This window comes from Hyperoodon ampullatus (assembly GCF_949752795.1).
Source record: "Hyperoodon ampullatus genome assembly, chromosome: 11".
In the NCBI taxonomy this organism is placed as follows: Eukaryota; Metazoa; Chordata; class Mammalia; order Artiodactyla; family Ziphiidae; genus Hyperoodon; species Hyperoodon ampullatus.
The window spans coordinates 91,141,498-91,162,620 of NC_136924.1; the positions used below are offsets into that span (position 1 = coordinate 91,141,498).

The following is a 21,123-nucleotide window of genomic DNA, read 5'->3' on the forward strand; positions in this document are numbered from 1 at the left end:
TTTAACATCTTTATTGGAGTATAATTGCTTTACAATTGTGTGTTAGTTTCTGCTGTATAACAAAGTGAGTCAAATATATGTATACATATATACCCATATCTCCTCCCTCTTGCATCTCCCTCCCACCCTCCCTATCCCACCCCTCTAGGTGGTCACAAAGCATTGAGCTGATCTCCCTGTGCTATGCGGCTGCTTCCCACCAGCTATCTATTTTACATTTGGTAGTGTATATATGTCCATGCCTCTCTCTCGCTTTGTCACAGCTTACCCTTCCCCATCCCCATATCCTCAAGTCCATTCTCTAGTAGGTCTGTGTCTTTATTCCTGTCTTACCCCTAGGTTCTTCATGACATTTTTTTTTCTTAAATTCCATATATATGTGTTAGCATATGGTATTTGTCTTTCTCTTTCTGACTTCACTCTGTGTGACAGACTCTAGGTCCATCCACCTCATTACAAATAGTTCAATTTTGTTTCTTTTATGGCTGAGTAATATTCCATTGTATATATGTGCCACATCTTCTTTATCCATTCCCATTTCTTGACGACAGGGAATAGGCTTCATTTGTCCTCCATGACCTTCCCTGAGTTCCGTTAATTAGGGAAGGGAGAAGATGCAGAGACAAAGGAGAAACAAACAGTCAAGAGAAACAATAGTGTAGCCTTGGGGCAGGGTCCTGGTTCCCCATCAAGGAATATACATAACAATATCTTTGAGCTGTTTTGCAGTTACTGAAAACCCCACCCTGTGGGAGAAATTAACTGTACGCTGCCCACAAACACGTAGACCCCTAAACCCCAGACCAGTTGGAACCAGAAGGCTCATGACGCTGACTCCCACTTACCTCACCACCAACCAATCAGAAGAATGTCCACGAGCTGATCACACCCTCTTTGAACCATTACTATAAAACTCGTCACTAGCCCTTCTAGGTCAGGACAGTTTTGAGGGCATTAGCCTACTGTGACCCCCTTTGCCTGACAAAGCAATAAAACTATTCTTTTCTACTTCACCCAAAACTGTCACTGAGATTTAATTCGGTGTCAGGGTACAGAGGCCAGATTCGGCTTCACAACCATCCATGTGAAACAGGAAGGAAGGAGGCAGGGCACAACCTCTGAAACAATGACATAGCCCGAAGACATGACTTAAACTGATTAGAACCAAATGGGTCCAAGATGGCGGACAAGTCACCTTCCACTAGACCTTGAGCCTCAGTATACGGTCACATCAGCAAGCTAAATGACACACCCACAGGCACCATGACAGTTCCAAGATCGACCATAAGGATCAAAATGTGGGTGGTGGCCCAGTTCCTGGAAATCCCCGCCCCTTCCTAAAATAGCTGGAATACTCCTCCCACTCATTAGCCTATGAAATTACCCACCCCTATAAAAACTGACAACCCCATACCCTGGTGCCTTGAGCTTCCTTAAGTCCTGAAACCAGGTGTGTGATCTCAGTTGGAAGACTGCGGGTTTTAGCCAGGTTTGAGCCCCAGCCATGTGGTTTCAAGTCCCAATCTGGGTTTTGGCCGGATTCGAGTCCTGGCTTGCATGGGTTCAAGTCCCAATCTGAGGTGCATGGTTTCACATGCACAAAATCATCTCATTCATTTATTCTTGGATTTATTCACCCAAGAAGTATTTATTGACGTCCTTCTCTTTCCAGGCATTTTTCAAGGGGCTGAGATGGTTATAACAGTGAATAAGATAGATAAATTCCTTGTCCTCATGGAGCTAACATTCCAGTGGGGCAGATGGACAACAAACAAATACATAATCAATGGCCAGTAGTGCTAGGTCCATGGGGAAAAGAGGGTATTCAATCCACTTTCTTTTCCTAATGTGATGAACACACAGAACATTTTATAAGAATAAATAATTGCTCCAGTTTACCTGGATTGACATTTTACATTAACATTCTCTCTGTCATAAGCCATCATTTCAACTGTCAAGTGGCTCATATTAAGCAGCCTGATTGACATCATGTACCTGATAAAAGAGCATCTAAGATTTATTGCTTTCTGGGAAGAGCCAAAATACTGACACATCAGCTCAAATGCAGCTCATTGAGGTGGGTGGACTGTAGGAAACTCTCTCTGAAGATGTTCTGGTGTCCCAGACATATCTTGTGTGTGTCTGAAATGATCCATCTCAAAGAGATTTAGCGATGAGCTGCAGGCACAGATTTTGTAGGAGAAATTAAAACCTAGAGGAGATGTTTCAGGGACTGATCCTTCTTTTAAATCTTCAGTGGCAAATCACCTATTTGTAGCTTAGTGTACAGTTAGTTGCCTAGATAAAATAATATCATAAGATGATTCTTTTAACTTCATTTTTACTGTGGGAAAAAGATATATTACAGATGCCTTAACTCCAACTTGTTTTGCTTCTTCTAGGCACTATGACTATTAAAATATGGAGAAAATTAATCAAATTGCGTGTATGTGTGTGTGTGTGTGTGTGTTGTGGTAACCTCTGTTAGAAGAAATAACTGAGGTTATAACGTACATTTACTAATCCTTAACTAATTTAAACTCTATGCAATATCCACAGATTATGTATACTAACATTTTTAAATGCCATGGATATAAATCTTAATTATTTTTAGAGCACTTAAAAAAAAAATCTCTGCTCTGCCATATGATCCAGCCATCCTACTCCTGGGCATATATCTGAAAAAAACTCAAATTCGAAAAAATACATGCACCACTATGTTCATAGCAGCACTATTTACAATAGGAAAGACATGGAAACAACCTAAATGTCTATCAATAGATGAATGGATAAAGAAGATGTGGTATATACATAAAATAGAATACTACTCAGCCATAAGAAAGAATGAAATAATGCCATTTGTAGCAACATGGATGGATCTAGAGACTATCATACTAAGTGAAGTAAGTCAGAAAGAGAAAGACAAATACCATATGATATCACTTATATGTGGAATCTAAAATACAACACAGATGAACTTATCTACAGAACAGAAACAGACTCGCAGACGTAGAGAACACATTTGCGGTTGCCAAGGGGGAGGAAGGTTGGAGGAGGGATGGATTGGGAGGTTGGGATGAGCAGGTGCAAAATATTATGTATAGAATGGATAAAAAAACAAGGTCCTACTGTATAGCACATGAACTATGTCAATATCCTGTGATACACCATGATACCATGGTGAAAAAGAATATAAAAAAGAATATATATATGTGTGACTAATCACTTTGCTGTACAGTAGAAATTAACACAACAATGTAAATCAATTATACTTCAATTAAATAAATTTAAAAAAAAACTCTTCTCACCATATTCCTTCTCATACCTAACACTAAAACTCATATTCTGACTCCTCTTCTGAGAATCTAGGAATACTGGGCCCAAATTCCCAGTGGCTACTGCTTGTCGATGTCATGTAAAATGTAGCACAGTCTCTGGTTCTGCTCAGGCAGCTTCACCCAGTTTCTGCACATACTGGCCCCTGGAAGCATTTGAGCTTTGCAGACTCTGCATTCCACTGAAGAGCTTAGAAGAAGTATTAAAAATATTTAATACCCAGTAAGGCACAGACAATAGAATATGTTCCTAAAGGTCTCAGGCAATGTTAGGTATTCATCCCCTGGTTTATGATTGTGGGGAGAAGAGGCTAGGGCGTGTGGGTGCAGGGAACACTTAGGGGGCTCTGGAGGTCATTACTTGCCTATGTTGTGGAAATATGAATATCTGAACAACCCATATGGCCATATCAATTATATATCAAACCTAGGTGAACACTTTAGGTTGAAGGAGTCATGAAACTCCATGAGTTTAAGGTAACTATTGAGAGAAGGGAAGATGTAGAAGAGAAAGAAAAGGTGGAATGAAGAAAGAAAACATAAAACTAGAGGACAAAGGAAGAGTGTGTGTGTGTGTGTGTGTGTTTCTACCAGAAAACCTAACTAAGGAAATCTGTAGAGATTAGAAAGAATACTATTTCTGAGGCCCCGAGCTTTGAACTACATAAGATGCTTGACCTACGAAACATCTAAGAGACTCTGTCTTAAAATGGATAAGAGGGCTTCCCTGGTGGCGCAGTGGTTGAGAGTCCACCTGCCGATGCAGGGGACACGGGTTCGTGTCCTGGTCCGGGAAGATCCCACATGCCGCGGAGCGGCTGGGCCCGTGAGCCATGGCTGTTGAGCCTGCGCATCCGGAGCCTGTGCTCCGCAACGGGAGAGGCCACAACAGTGAGAGGCCCGCGTACCGCAAAAAAAAAAAAAAAAGTGTGTCTGGGATGACATAACAATGCGACAAGGTTGGAAAACAATGAGTCCAGAGTGGTCCAGTAGGACAGAAGCTCTGGTAGGGGTGACTTCCCCAAAACAGTCAGAAGACTTGGTGCAATAAACAAAATAATCATGAAGCCAGATAAACTTGAGGGTATGACAAAGGCATATCATTCTTTTGCCCCCCCCCCAAAAATAGAAAAACATGAGAAATAAACAAGTAAACAAAACAAAAAACTTTACAGGACTTTAAGTAATTGATGACACGTAAGGAAAGAGAGTCCTTTTGACCTTAGTCCTGGGAGATGTTCCACTGAGCAGCCTGGAAATGTAGACATTGAATGGATGGAGGGGGGTATGTTTTCTAAAGCATGCTACTTGGCCTTGCTTGAAACAAATAAAATTATATGGTCCTAAAAATGGAACTGCTGTTGATTAGTTCTGCTTTTAGAATCAATTTATAGGAAAAAATATATACGGTTCATGTAGGGCTAGTGAACAGAAAACTAATGCTAAAAACCGTGAGAATGTAAAAGAAAAGTTGTGGTGACAGAATGGGGAAAAGAGGAAGGAAAGTCAGAGGGAGGCATAAAGGCACTAACAGTCTCATCCTAAGTAAGCAAAGATTCAAGACAATGACTGAAGCTGATGGAAGAAGAAATACCACTTGAACTATATTTTCAAAATTATAGTGATAATCAATGAGACCTAAAAATATTAAGGATTGAATTTAGGGAATAAGAATGGATGGGGAAAGTAGCCAATGGTATAAGTTAATATCTCATCTTTTATAGCAGGGAGTCTCTAAATGTTGTTTAATTAAATAAAGGTATAAATCTATTACTTAAAGTTGTGGTAACTACAAGAAGATGAAAAATAGAAGCAGTTAAGGAGTCAACTCTAGGAAGTGGAGAACAGAAAGAGTATAATGGGTACTTTGCTGTTTGGAATAAGCTCTTTAGTTTTATGAAACGCATTTTTACACTGGTTTTATAACACTAATTTTGTAATAAAATAATGTATTAAGGGAATTCCCTGGTGGTTCAGTGGTTAGGACTCCACGTTTCCACTGCAGGGGACGGGGGTTTGATCCCTGATCACGGAACTAAGATCCTGCAAGTAGCCAAAAAGCAAACAAACAAAAACTATAATACGTTGCTATTTAAATGTTTCATGTAACTCACAAGAAAATAATGTATTAAGAACCATCCCTCAGCCTCATCCCTATTCCTGAACCTCATCCTACCTTTATTCTCACTCTAAATCTCATATCCGTCCAGCCTGGGACTTACATAGTCTTCATTACTGAGCTTGAAAGGAGAACATGGCTGATGTATCGAAATTGCCCATCAGATTGGCCAAACGAAAATATCATGAGTGACTAGTCATTTCACTCTCTGGACCTCAAGCTTTTTCTTCTGTAAAATGAGGGCATCAGTGAATAATCTAAAGTCTCTTCCAGTTTTCACATATCTTAAGAAGGTATGTGCATATTTATTCGTCTACATATTTGTTCTTGTCAGCACTAGATTGCAAATCTAAATATCCACAAGATGGCAGTATAAGTCCAGTTCTATAAAGAATCTGCCCTTATTTTGCTTTACAATTGTCTTAGACTTGCTGGTAGAAACTACACAGCATAGAGAACCAAGAGAAATATTTTGAGGAAAAGCTCAGTATGGCCATCAACCACACCCAGAGACCAGGCTTACCTCCCCCAACCTTCAAGCATTTACCAAACCTCTCCAACAGCATGTGAATTGCATTGTCAGAAGTCCTAACAGCCTGAGTGTAAACATGTTCAAAATAACGATCACAAAACCAAATTCTCTGCTTTGGACCTCCATTATCACAGTAGGAAATGCAGTCTGCTGCTCATTTCCCTATGCCTTCCAGCTATTTCTGAGATTCCTGGCAGGTGCTTCATCAGCCAAACCTGTTACACCTTCATTTCTGTATCAGCCAATGTTCTGCCGCAGAAACACAACGACTAGGATATAAACACAGAGGGATAAATTAGGAGTTTGGGGTTGACATATACACACTACTACATATAAAATAGATAACCAACAAGGACCTACTGTAAAGCCCAGGGAACCCTACTCAATATTTTGTAATAACCTATAAGGGAAAAGAATCTAAAAAAAATCTATATATATTATATGTGTGTATATATATATATACATATAATATACATATATACATATGAGTCACTTCACTGTACACCTGGAACTAACACAACATTGTAAATCAACTATATTTCAAATAAATAAATAAATAATTGTATGGCAGAAATTAATGTACGTGATTGTGGGAGTTGATTAGCAAGACTGAAATCTTCAGGGCAGGCTAGAAACTCTAAAGCAGGTCCACAACCAGTTTTCTTCTCCAGGGAAACTTCAGTACTACTCTGAAAGTGTTGCAACTGATTAGGTCAGGCCCACCTAGATTAACAAGGACGATCTCTTTTATTTAAGTCAGCTGATTGTAGATGTTAATCACACCTACAAAATACTTTCACAGCCATACCTAGTGTTTGACTGAATAACTCAACACTGTAGCCTTGCCAAGTTAGTACATAAAACTGACCACCACAGTTTTTGTACCATTTTCCTTTCCTCCCTCTTGAGGGGGGATGGGTTCTTTGGGGCAATGTCGGCTCCCAAAGATGCAGATGTTGCTGGTGCTGCTTACATTGGGGGTGTCTGGATTACTCCTTCTGAACTATTGAATCTGCAGCGCCCAAGGGTTTGAATATCCTCGTGCTCCCTTGTCCTCTTAATTTCTTCACCCAGATTTCAGCAACATGGTCTTTGGTTACGGCCTCTCTTCCCTGGCTCTCAGGACACAGGATAATCTAAGTGGGAAGAACCCAGGACACATTCATGTACAAACCCACCCTCAGCCACCAGCTGTTTTCTTTAGACTAAACTTGTATACCTTGACTTTCTCCTCCATTCTCTTAGAATGGATAAATAAAGGTCTAATTCTTGGCGTGGCCTACGAGACACAAAGTGTCTGACATTTTCTGTTTCTGTCTGGTCTTGCACTGTGTTCCCACTGCCCCCCTACACTTGTTAATTGCTTTGTTCAGTTCCTTGCCGTTGCCAGCCTCACTCCTGCCTCGGGCCCTTGTATGTACTCTGCTCTCTGCCTGGCGTGCTCCCATCAGCCACGCCTTCATTACTCCAGTATCTACATAATTGTATTTTCCCTCCAGATTTCACTTCAGTTGTCATTTCTTCAAGAAAGTCTGTCCTGACAACGTTACCCGGTTATTTCCCCACTATATACACCTATAGATTTATGTGCCACAAATACTTATAGACCTTACCACAGTTGAAATATTTTTATATGTCAATTTTGTTTCAAGTATTTCTTCCCAACTAGAAGGTAAGTACCCGAAGCTAGAGACTATGTCTGGTTTTGTTCCTTATCATGTCTGCAGCACTTAGCAAGAGCACCTGACATAAATTGGTGCTTAAAAAATTTGGTGACTGAAGAAATAACTATCTTTTGTATTCCTTTCAAGACTTAACCAAGTATATTCATTTCCTATGATGCTGCTATAACAAAGGCAAATCAGGCTTCCGAAACAAAGTGTCACCAACTGGGTGACTTAAAACAACGCAAATTAATTCTCTCACAATTTTTTTTTTTTTTTTTTTTTTTTTTTTTTTTTTAGCGGTATGCGGGCCTCTCACTGTTGTGGCCTCTCCCTTTGCGGAGCACAGGCTCCGGACGTGCAGGCTCAGCGGCCATGGCTCACGGGCCCAGCCGCTCCGCGGCATGTGGGATCCTCCCAGACCGGGGCACGAGCCCGTGTCCCCTGCATCGGCAGGCGGACTCTCAACCACTGCGCCACCAGGGAAGCCCTCTCTCACAATTTTGAAGGCTAGAGTCTGATGTGAAGGTTTTGGTCAGGCCATATTCCCTCAAAACCTCTAGGGAAGCATCTTTCCTTGCTTCATCCAGCTTCTGATCGTACCAGATGTTCCTTAGTTATGACAGTATAACTTCTGTCTCTACCTTTATTGCCACATGGCCGTCTTCCCTGTGTTTGTCTGTCTGTGTCCCAATTCCCTTTTCTCTTAATCTTTTCTATTGTTTTTTTTAATTTATTAATCAAAGTAGAGTTGATTTACAATATCATGTTAGTTTCAGGTGTACAGCACAGTGATTCAGATATATATAAATATATATATATTCTTTTTCAGATTTTTTTTTCCCCTTATAAGTTACTACAAAATATTGAGTAGAGTTCCCTGTGCTATATAGTAGGTCTTTGTGGATCAACTATTTTATATATAGTCGTGTGTATCTGTTAATCCCAAACTCCTAATTTATCCCTCCCCCTCCCCTTTCTCCTTTGGTAACCATAAGTTTGTTTTCTATGTCTGTGAGTCTCTTTCTGTTTTGTAAATAAGCTCATTCGTAGCTTTTTTTTTAGAGTCCACATATAAGCGATATCATATGATATTTGTCTTTGTCTGGCTTACTTCACTTAGTATGATAATCTCTAGGCCCATCCATGTTGCTACAAATGACATTATTTCATTCTTTTTTTAATGGCTGAGTAATATCTAAAAAATGGGCAGCAGATCTAAATAGACATTTCTCCAAAGAAGACATACAAATGGCCCACAAACACATGAAAAGATGCTCAATATCGCTAATTATTAGAGAAATGCAAATCAAAACTACAATGAGATATCACCTTACATTGGTCAGAATGGCCATCATCAAAAAGTCTACAAATAATAAATGCTGGAGAAGGTGTGGAGAAAAAGGAACTCTTTTACACTGTTGGCAGAAATGTAAATTGGTACAACCACTATGGAGAACATTATGGAGTTCCTTTCAAAAGTAAAAAGAGAGTTACCAGATAATCCTGCAATCCCACTCCTGGGCATATATCCAGAAAAAACTATAGTTCAGAAAGATACACGCACCACAACTTTCATTTCAGCACAATAGCCGAGACATGGAAGCAACCTAAATGTCCACTGACCGATGAATGGATAAAGATGTAGTATATATATTTAATGGAATACTACTCAGCCACAAATTCCCCTTTTCTTAAGGACAACAGTCATATTGGATTATGGACATAGGGCATTGGGTAGAAAAGAGACTTAACGTTGTACTATGTTCACTTGTATACTATTTTAATGTTCATCTTGTGCGTAGACAAACACGTACATGATAAACATGGACAGCCAAGTAGCACAATAGTTTAAACTGGTCAATAAGGGGGAATGAATTCAGAATTAGCTCAATGGATTCCAAAGTCTAATAGAAATGGTCTTCCCAGGGTTCATGAAGTGTTCATTCATGACAGCAGGTGGCAGCATTATGCATGATTTGGTTTAGGGGACCCTGGAGAAATGTGAAAGGAAAGTAGTTAACCACTCATTCTGAAAAAAGCTGGAAACAGTCTCAGGGCCTTGGACCTCTGGCCATAAAGAGAATGGTTTGCTCATGTTTGAAATATGTTTAGATTTATTACCTGAGTTTTAGAGTTTTATACTGGAAGGGTCCTTGGCAATTGTTTCATCCAATATCCTTTCTTTAATCCTCAAACATTGAGCCCCAAGAAGACGAGTGAATTAGCTGATTACCTAGTAGGTGCTCTGTGGCAGGGCCAGGCAGAACAGAGCGCTCCTGACTGCTTTGCCTCAAGAAGATGGTGTCCACTGGTGTGGACAATTGTCCACACAATTCTCGCTTTTAAATTTCAGTTTTCAGCAGCCTGACTCTGCCCTAATGAAGCGAGAAGTCAAGCAGCTCATTTCAAGTTACAAAAAGAGAAAAATAAATACCGTATGCTAACACATATGTATGGAATCTAAAAAAAAAAATGTTTCTAAAGAACCTAGGGACAGGACAGGAATAAAGACACAGAGTTAGAGAATGCACTTGAGGACACAGGGAAGGGTAAGGGTAAGCTGGGACGAAGTGAGAGAGTGGCATGGACATATATACACTACCAAATGTAAAATAGATAGCTAGTGGGAAGCAGCCGCATAGCACAGGGAGATCAGCTCGATGCTTTGTGACCACCTAGAGGGGTGGGATAGGGAGGGTGGGAGGGAGATGCAAGAGGGAGGAGATATGGGGATATATGTATACGTATATTTGATTCACTTTGTTATACAGCAGAAACTAACACACCATTGTAAAGCAATTATACTCCAATAAAGATGTTTAAAAAAAAAAAGCACATGCTAGTTTACACAAACACACAATTTTTATGGCCTGTATAAGCCTTCCCCTCTGGCCTTTTATAAAACAGAAGTTCTCTTCTGTTTCTCTCTTTGAAATAATTCAGTGTCATATCTGCTCAGTTCTCATAATATTAGCTTTTATGTTGCTCAGTCTTGTGTGATTATTTTTCCTCTTCTGCTAAATATTGGACTTATTGATTATTCTTGTCTGTGTATCTTTTCCCTTCGCTTCTCTAGTTGTCGAGAAAATGCTCTCCTTTCCTCAGTTTATGGTGATTCTTGATCTTTTTACAACAGCACAGTGGCAATTGTTTAATAGCAACTGTGTCTCTTTGCCTAGGGTGTGTGCACCAGAGGAGCACTTTCTCCTTATATACAGTTTTCTGCTCTAACTGTAATGCTAGGAACTCTGGAATGGGGGTTGGTGTCTACATCACCAGCACCATCAACCCCAACTTCTACCCAAGGATGCAAACAAATAGGAAAGGGGTGGAGGGTAAGTGAAGGTCACTGCCTCACCTGCCCAGAAAAAACTCTCATTCTCCCTGGTCTACCTACTCCTGTCAGAGGAAGCAGATGAGGACAGGGAGTGACAGAGGCTGTAGAGGGAGGGTGGCCATGCCAGACAATGGCAAGAGGTCACCCCTGGGAATAATGGTGGCTGTTTGGCTCCAGCTTCTTGGAATTTGTCCAACACTTAGATTCTGGACTCTCTGGCATTCTCTGCAACTGAAGAAGCACTTAACTGAGTTAGGTGTAGAGGAGGGAGGCATCGTCTATCTCATTAGTCCACACAATGGTCTGAGAGTCAGAACACACGACTTTTAGCCCCTGTTCTCACACATATTACATATGTTCTGGGGGCAAGTGGAACTGATCTCGGAGAGAAAGCAGTGAGCGTTCCTGAAGAGGGATCTTAGCTCCCTGTCCGGGAATTGGACCTGGGTAGCCTGGATGAAGACCAGGAATTCTAGCCACTAGACCACCAGGGGCAAGAGGCTTGAAGCAAACTTCCCCTGGCTCTTACCCCCAGTGAAAGTAAGAATATTTCAAGAAGGCAAAAACTGTAAAAACAGGTACAAAGTATATTAATAGAGACACAGCACAAGGTATGGGAGAGCCCACAGAGAAGCAGTTTATTTATTTAAAGTCAGAAGCTAGGCAGAAATACACACCCAGAGAGAAAGGGTATGGGCATCCTTCCTAATGAGAAGGGCGGTAAGGAGGTGATTTAAATCCCTTATATAGGACGGTTCTTCCAGGTCTTTGTTTACCTTTGGCCAATGATCCTGTTTCTTTTTTCACACCTGACCTGCCCTAGGGTACTCCCCAACATGCGTGCGCAAATTTTTGCTAGGATGGATCCCACTGCAGAGGCCTGTGGGTGCATGTCCACACTTATTATGGGGTGGCGCTCCCTCCCTTTTTGACCCCCAAGGAGGCTTCCTATGCTTGGGCAGACGGGCGGGTCTTCCTTGACCTCAGGTGTGGGTGCCTTATCTCTTTAGCAGAGCTCAGCTTCTGCCACTAGCTTTGTCCTTGGAGGGTCTGGGTGCAAACAAAGCTTCTATTTTACTCCACCTGACAAACATCAGCTGTTCAGCCCAGGGGCACATCTACCTACGACCTCAGAGCCAGTTAAATCAGTCCCTGGATGGCAATAAGCTAAGAATTCGCTAATTCCCAATGTTTAAAATATAGGCTTGGACCACATCAGTGTTTTCAAACTGACACAAATTAAGAAGCATTGGGGACCCATATTAACAATATAGATTCTAAGATCTTTTCCTTGGAGATTCTTCCTCAGAAAACCTAGTGTGAGGTCCAAACTGCATGTGTTTATGACAAGAGATTCTCAGTGGCTCTTATTATCGAGAAAGTGTCAGAAGATTTCAAAAAAATCCTCCAAACCCTAAACTTCTACGAGAACTCCCTTCTGCAATTGCTCTTTTTCATCTATTGTGTTCTTCCTATTTGACATTGCACTTCCTCCGCTTCTGGGGTTTATATTAGAATCAACTTTGGAGGTTTTAAATGTAACCATGCTATTTCCCAACTCTAAGTAAAGATCACTGGTTGACAAAGAGTGTCTGTTCTTTGATACTATTGCTCTACTGGCTATGTCCAATTTGCCCCTTTACATCCATTCTCCACCCTTCTCCACCTGATCTTTGGTGTTGAAGGTGAACCCTACTCACCACACCAATGGGCTCCTTTGCCTCCTGACTTCAAGTTAGGTTTATCCAATGGGAGGCATCAACAGAAAAGTAGAGGATGGGAGAACAACATTGGGGTATTAATTAGCCTCACTCCCACCCCTCCTGATTACCCATGGGATCACGGTGGGTTGGCTGTATCTTACTACTGAAGACCACCTCCCTCTCGGGGTTGGGGGATGCACTTCCTTATGATTAGAGCTGACCTCTTAGGGTTCCTCCAGATCTAGGTTGGTCACGTAGCCCCCAAATTGTTGCTAGCCCCAATTTACTCTATTACCTTTTGTAGATTCTCCTTAATCCTTCCCAAGCCTTTGTAAACAGTCCCTTTGTTAAAATTTCCCCAATTACTCTGTTTGAGTACGGCATCTCTGCTCCCGGGATTTTGATGGGGATAATAATTCACCTTTATCTCTTTCACATGTGCTATTTGTGTAATAAAGGTTTTCTTGTATCTTATTAAAAATAATAGAAAAGATAGAATTAGAATTTAGGAATAGAAAGGACAAAATTCTAGTGCTTGAATAAGCTTTAAATTATGTCTATTCTACACTATGCTTCGTAACAGGAACTAACATTGTAATAGGTCAAATGTACTTCAAAATCAATCAAACAAACTCATAGAAAAAGAGATCAGATTTGTGGTAACCAAGGGGGGGTGGGGGGATGGGAAGAGAGGGAATTGGATGAAGGCAGTCAAAAGATACAAACTTGCAATTATAAGATAAATTAATACTGGGGATGTAAGTTACAATATAATAAGTATAATTAATGCTGCTGTATGTTATACTTGAAAATTATTAAGAGTAAATTCTAAGAGTTCTCTCATACAAGAAAAACATTTTTTTCTATTTCTTTAATTTTCTATCTATATGAGATGACAGCTGTTCACTAAACTTATTGTGATAATCATTTCATGATGTATGTAAGTCAAATCATTATGCTGTATACCTGAAATTTATACATTATTGTATGTCAATTATATCTCAATAAAACTGGAAACAAATAAATAAATTATATCTATTCTAGCTTACTACTAAATACTAGAATCCTACATGAAATAGGTCTGCTCCATCTGTTCATTGCAACTTTAAAAAAATTTATTGACAATGAACATTTTCTCTTTCAGACTAAATATTATGCATTCTTCAACAGTTCTTCACGTAGCATGGTTTCTAGATCTTTCTCCATCCTGGCCATTGGCTACATTCCTTTGGGTGAATTCTATTGTGTCAGCATTATTGCTTCATGTTTAGGAAACATTTGCAAAGTAAGCCAAATGTGGACAGATCTCCCCAGCTGGAGAAGAGCACAGGCATCCCTAAGTGAAAGGCACACCCTTCCACTGGGATGAGCAAGTGCAGACTGAAGGTTCTGGCTGCCAAATGGAGAAGCTGCTCAAAAACAGGCACATGGGTGGAGGCATGAGCTCCTGCTGCAGGGAAAACATCCTTACCACCACACTCCTTGCATGTCATGGTTTCACTTTTGAATTTATACCCTACTTTTTCTTTTATACTTTTCATTTTTCACTAAGTGTAATAGGGAAAAACAAATCTGACTCCATACTGAATCTGTTTCTTTTACTTTAACCTTTGTATTTTATTGCTTTTGCTACAAGTTAATCACTAAAGGGATGTTACCTATAACTTAAAGTATGCATAATGGCCCGACTCCGAACCCTGGTTCCCATGCCTGAATGTTAAGCTAAAATGCCTTTGTTTAAGCTCAGAGGAAACATCCTGACTAGGCCACCTGTGAATGGCTACAGGAAAGAAGAAATTAACAATCCCCTCCAGAGTCTGGCCAGGACCAGAAAATATTTGCAACAATTTATCACCTTTTTCACTTTACCTCCTCACACCTCCCCCACTTTTTTCTAGAAAAGAAACTAGCATCCATATACGTGGAATCTAGAAAAATGGTACAGATGAACCTGTTTGCAAGGCGGAAATAGAGACACAGATGTAGAGAAAAAATGTATGGACACCAAGGGGGAAATGCAGGATGTGGAATGAATTGGGAGACTGGGATTGACATATATACACTAATATGTATAAAACAGATAACTAATAAGAACCTGCTGTATAACACAGGGAACTCCACTTCAGTTCTCTGTACAGTAGAAACTAACACAACATTGTAAAACAACTATACCCCAATTTAAAAGAAAAAGAAACTAGCATGCAAACCTGGACAAGATGGTTCTTTGGGACACTGGTCCACCATCTTCTAGGTCTGCTGGCTTTCTGAATAAAGCCGCTCTTCCTTGCCCCTTTTATGGCCTATCATGCAGTGAGAAATACGAGCTTGGACTCGATAACATGAGGAGGTAACAAAGTGGAATTCTAGTTGGGCCAAGGGTTAAAATGAAAAATAGGCATGCTTTAAATTTCCATGATCTGGAAACCCAGTGTCCTTACCCCATTCCAATCCAGATGTGTCCCTTGGGCTTTTAGATTTCTGGCCAGAAGGTAACAATGTCATTTGTGCAAAACAGTGAGTGCAGAGCCTGCAGCCAAAGAAATATTCCGAAGAAATGTTCTCCAGGGCTGAGCATCTCTCATTCCCGTGCTCAGACAAAGTCACAGAATTTATTGCTACTGTGAACCTTAGATTACTTAATTCAGGCAAACTGGAGGATTTCAAGAGTGAGATCTTTGCCCAAAATGATGGCGTCAGGATTAGAACCCACATCTCTTTCCCCTCTATCATCCTGCCTCTCTTTTCAGTTAATTTACTCCATTCTTTTGCCACAAATTACAAAACTGAAATGAAGAAGTTAATACTGCTAGTACCCAAAGCATCCAAGTCAGACAGAGGCAGCCCTTGAATTGCACAATTGCCTTGAAAGTATCGGGGAAAGATAGCCATGTGCACATTACATTGGACAATACTCCACTGGTGAAGCAAACCATTATTTTATTTTTCCGATTCCACTACCTATCTTTTGCCTCTGAGTCTAAACTTTAAAGGATACAAATCTTTTCAATCAACTGAATCAAGGCACTCAGAAGGTTCAGAGTCTTGAGTTTAAATCTCCAGTTTGCCACCAACTCAGAACTGTACAATTTAAAGCTGCATCAGATCTCAGGGATAACCTAGTCCAGTAAAATTTAGACCCAGAGAGGCCGTGATTTACAGTTACAAAGCAGAATCAGAACTTGACTCTTAATCCTATGCTCTTTTGCATGCACTGTGCTTATTTCCTGTGTGACTCTGCCTTCTTTGTTTAATTGGGTCTCAGAACAGGGCATCAGATGTTTGCATATAGCATTTAATACAACTTCATCATGAGACTCAAGATATCTCCTTTATTAAAGAAAAAGGTAGAGCAGTGACATAAATGGTATCTTAAAAGCCTAATACCAATCATAATTAATGCCTAGCAAAAACAGATTTGAAAGACTTAAACTTTAGAGAAATACTGAAGACTTCTAACCAGCTGATAGGAAAAAGTGGTAATGTTTGAAAGGCCCTATGAAGAGCTGATTTCACCCGCTATTCTGAGCTAAACTATACTGCATGAGAGAGTCTGACACTAAGAGAGCTCTTAGTAGTAACTTAAGGGAAATGACTGTGTAAGCCAAAGAAACCACTTCCGACAGCTGTATGTCAAGACTCTGGCAGATCAATAGGGCAGAAGTAACCAAAGTTACAGCAGATGCTGTTGAGAGTGGCAGAACCTCTGGTGCCTCAGACGATCCCAAACTGAGCGAGCTCGTGCACCTCCGAGTGGCTGAATGCCTCCCAAGGACAGATCACCGTGATATCTGCAAGGGAAAAAAGAAGAACTTATAAGCCAATCTCACCCCTAGGAGAGCCTCTTCTGCTCAAAAGGCCATCCTTCAGGCAGAGACCCCCCACCCCTCCCTTCCATATGCTGTCCAGATGACCGGGAAGTTGTCTAGAATGGCCCTTCATCCCAGGAAGGATCAGACCAGTTGTTTAATCCTCTGCAGGGCTCTGATTCCCCCAGAACAGGCTCCCAAGGTATTTGTGTTGGTTTTATTCTGCATCCTTTTTGGGGAGATGATCCAAGGCTTTTGACTGGGACTATCCTGTGGGAGTGTAGCTCTCTGATCACACAGAGTCTCACAAAACCACTAAAGAGGGAACAGAGGTGGAATTCTAGTTAGGCCAAGGGTTAAAGTGAGAAATAGGGGTGCTTTAAATTCCCATGGTCTGGAAATCCAGTCTCCTTACTCCTTACCAATCCAGATGTGTTCCTTGGGCTTCTCTGACTGCTCTTAAGCTCCTTTACATTCTGAAATGCCTATATCCCACTGCATACTGAGAAGTGATCTCAAGGCATCATCTCACCCAGTCTCTTGCATCAGCAATAAGATATTATTGTTCCCGAATTACAGGGAAGCTGGCTGATACCCAGAGTGATTAAACACCCAGCAAAAAAATCACACAGTTGTAGAGACTGGACTGGAACCAGATCAAAGACTTCAGAATTTCCATCAGTATAAACCTTTTGCCACTATTCCAAATCTGTTGGCAGAGTTAAGGATATATTCCAGAGTCAAAAGTGAATTTGCTGGTCTTATACACACCTGGCCAAAATAGAGAAGCATTTGATTTAAAAGAGTAGCATATGAGGTTTATAGAAGTGGCTAGAAATTCTATTTGAGATCCGAGGAGTGGCATTAGACAAGAAAAAGTAGATATACTGAGAGTTGCCCAGAAAGGACACTGATTGCTATGAGTGCCGCCATTTATCAAAAGTGTATTGGATGAGCTGGAAACATGTGGCTACACAAAAACCTGCACAAGGAAGTTTATAGCAGCTTTATTCATAATTGCCAAAACTTGGAAGCAATCAAGATGCTTATCAATAGGATAAATAAACTGTGAGACAACCATATAATGAAATATTCAGTGATAAAAAGAAATGCACTATCAAACCATGTAAAGACATGGCTGGAGCTTAGATAAATATTACTAAGTGAAAGAACTCATACTATATGATTCCAACTGTAGGACCATCTGGAAAAGGCAAAACTATAGAGGCAATTAAAAAGATTAGTGGTTGTCAGAAGTTTATGGGGAGAAAGGAGTGAACAGGTAGAGCACAAGAGATTTGGGGGGCTAGTGATGGTATTCTGAAAGAACCTGTAATGGTGGATACAGGATATTGTGCATTTGTCAAAACTCATGGAACTGGACAACACAAAGAATGAACAAGCTATTTCAGTTAATAACAATGTATTAATATTGGTTCATGAAGTATAACAAATGCCCCATGATAATGCAAGATGTTAATAATAAGGGAAACGATGTACAGGGGAGGAAGGTGGCAGAGGGGGTCTATAGGAACTCTGTACTTTCTGTTTAATTTTCCTATAAACCTAAAAATGCTCTAAAAAATAACATCTATTAATTTTTTTTTCTTTTTTTTTTTTTTTTTGGTACACAGGCTTCTCACTTTTGTGGCCTCTCCTGGAGCACAGGCTCCGGACGCACAGGCTCAGCGGCCATGGCTCACGGGCCCAGCCCCTCCGCGGCATGTGGGATCTTCCCGGACCAGGGCATGAACCCATGTCCCCTGAATCGGCAAGCGGACTCTCAACCACTGCGCCACCAGGGAAGCCCCACGTCTATTAATTTTTAAAAGGACATGCTTCCCTGCTGGAGCAGTGGTTGGGAGTCCGCCTGCAGGTGCAGGGGACATGGGTTCGAGCCCCAGTCTGGGAGGACACCACATGCCGTGGAGCAACTGGGCCCCTGCGCCACAACTGTTGGGCCTGAGCTCTGGAGCCCGCGAGCCACGACTGCTGAGCACGCACCCCTAGAGGCCAAGCTCCGCAACGGGAGAGGCCACCGCAGTGAGAAGCCCACGCACCCCGGCGAGGAGCGGTCCCTGCTCTCCGCAGCTAGAGAGATCCCGTGTGAAGCAGCAGAGACCCAGTGCAGCCAAAAATAAATAAATAGAATAAATAAATTTTTTAAAAGATATGCAGTAATTTGCATGCATTAGCCAACAAATAAAAATTCTAGCCAATTAAAAAGTGTTGTACCGGATACTTTCAGTGCAGCCAAAAATAAATAAATAGAATAAATAATTTTTTTAAAAAGGATATGCAGTAATTTGCATGCATTATCCAACAAATAAAAATTCTAGCCAATTAAAAAATATTGGGGCTTCCCTGGTGGCACAGTGGTTGCGAGTCCGCCTGCCGATGCGGGGGACACAGGTTCGTGCCCCGGTCCGGGAAGATCCCACATGCCGCGGAGCGGCTGGGCCCATGAGCCATGGCCGCTGAGCCTGCGCGTCCGGAGCCTGTGCTCCGCAACGGGAGAGGCCACAACAGTGAGAGGCCCGCGTAATGCAAAAAAAAAAAAAAAAAAAAAAAATATTGTACAGGATACTTTCAGTATGTAGGGCCCTGTTCTGGATGCCAGAGGATGTGTGAAAAAAGGAAGTAGGTGAGGGAGTGGTTGGCCCTGTAGAGTGAAAAGGCTTTCTTGGCCCCACCCTTGTTTCCAGTACCTCACTCTGTGGCCTCAGATTGTCACTTAATTCCTCTATGTCTCAGATTTCTCTTCTGAAAAATAAAGTTGGTCTAGACTCACTCTAAGAATCCTTCTACTGTGAAAGACTACAATTCATCATTGTAAGCCCTCAAGAGTATTTAACAAAACACGAAGATTTATTAAACTTTGGGGCAAGTCTGATTTCTTTTAGAGTTATAGCCTCTGGGCACACACATACTTACTTAGGAAGTTAAATTAACACCCCACTTTTCTAGGTCTTTAACGAATCTGCTGCCTTAGGTATTTCTGGTAACTTTCAACTGCCCCATGTGGCCTGAAGTAGAAAAAAAGGTGAAAGTCCAAGGGTAAAATTAACTGAAATCTTTGGGTGGCTCACCTGTTCCTAGTCCTTCCATGCCCGGAATGTCATCTCCAAACCTGTGGAAAAAAATGCAAGAGAAATTAGCTGATATCGGAGCCAAAGGATCCTGTAATAAGTCATGTGAAGAGTTTCCTGATTCAAAGAGAAAGAAGGAGAAGTTTAAGTTTTTGTATTTGAGAAATCCCTTCTGTCTGCATTGAGCTGGGGCAAAGGAAATGGCACTCAGGCAGGTTTTAGACAATGTGTCCCAGAGGAGGGATAGTTTCCCCTCTGTAAAAATTTAACTCAAGACAATTGAGAGCCAGGAAAAAAAAAAAAAAAGAGTTCAGTGGGGCAATTTAGTCAAGCTCCACTTTTTAAAATAGAAATTGGAATGAGAAAGCAATATGAGAGTCATTAAAATGATTAATTTATCCATTTGTTCAGTTTATCCAAAAGTACATATTAAGCATCTACTATGTCCCTGTGTTAGCCCCTGGGAGTTAAGGAAAAAAAAAAACACACAAATTTTCTCTGAGGGATCTCAGTCTCAGGGAACAGATGACAAGAAATAAGTGTAATATAAAATAACACAAGTTACCATCACTGAATGTACAAAATGCAAACATGGAAGTAATGATAATGTTTGTCTAAGGGAGTCAGCAATGCCTTTCAGAAGAAATTAACATGAGTGTGTGTTGAAAATAAACAAGATTTTGCCAAGAAGAGAAAGAGGAAAACAAAGAACTGAAGAGAGATTTGAAGCCATAAAAATAAATGGTATGTTCTAGAAGTGGCCAGTGTTTCTGTGTTCCAGATTAAAGCACAGGTTACATCAACGAAGGAGAGTGGTCAAGAAAAGTCTGAAAGGTCAAGTCGAAGGTCACTGTGAAGGTTCCATTTTCCATGTTAATTCTGGCTGTAGATCTGGGAGCTGACAGAGAAAGGATTCCAGGACTGAAAACATGATTCAGCAAAGATTCTGTTAGATAGGAAAACAGAGGGTGGGGTTGGAAATGTTTATAAGTCTATTTAATATTGTGAGCATTAATTTCTTAAAACCAAAGCACTCTTTTTTTTTTATAGATCTTTATTGGAGTGTAATTGGTTTACAATACTGTGTTAGTTTCTGTTGTACAACAAAGTGAATCAGCCATATGGAGGGAAAAAAACAATAGAAAGTCTTCTCTTTAATCTTGGTCTTACCCTTTCACACCTTTCTTAGGAGGCTTGCTCTTGAACTGACGAGTCTGTCTCTGCTTGAACTTGGGGGGTCCTTTGCGTGGGGTGGTGGGACCTTGGTTTGAAGTTGGAGGGGCCAAAGTAGTATTGTCACTCATTCTGCTGGTCCTTGGGGGGCTGATGGTTTTCTTTCAGGCTCCTTAGACAGTAAGAGAAAAAAAGAAGACCCTTCAAGGTATGAGAACTATTACTTATTAGACCCTGACAATAAACTGGAGGTAGGGAGAAAAGCACCTTGATAAAGAAGCTCAGTATCTTGTGTTGACACCGAAAGGGAGAAGTTATCTTTTAAAGGGATTTTTAAGAGAATGTGGTATAAATCAAGGGAG

At 40.9% G+C, this 21,123-nt stretch overlaps 1 protein-coding gene across 1 annotated transcript; it reads right to left on the reverse strand.

The window, feature by feature from the left end:
- Positions 1-16,404: 16,404 nt before the first annotated feature.
- Positions 16,405-20,892, reverse strand: PDE6H (phosphodiesterase 6H; the record flags this gene model as incomplete). Its single annotated transcript, XM_079714977.1, has 3 exons — positions 16,405-16,481; positions 19,589-19,629; positions 20,759-20,892. 3 exons carry the CDS (start codon positions 20,890-20,892, stop codon positions 16,405-16,407), a joined length of 252 nt encoding a protein of 83 aa, XP_079571103.1.
- Between the last annotated feature and the right edge of the window lie 231 nt (positions 20,893-21,123).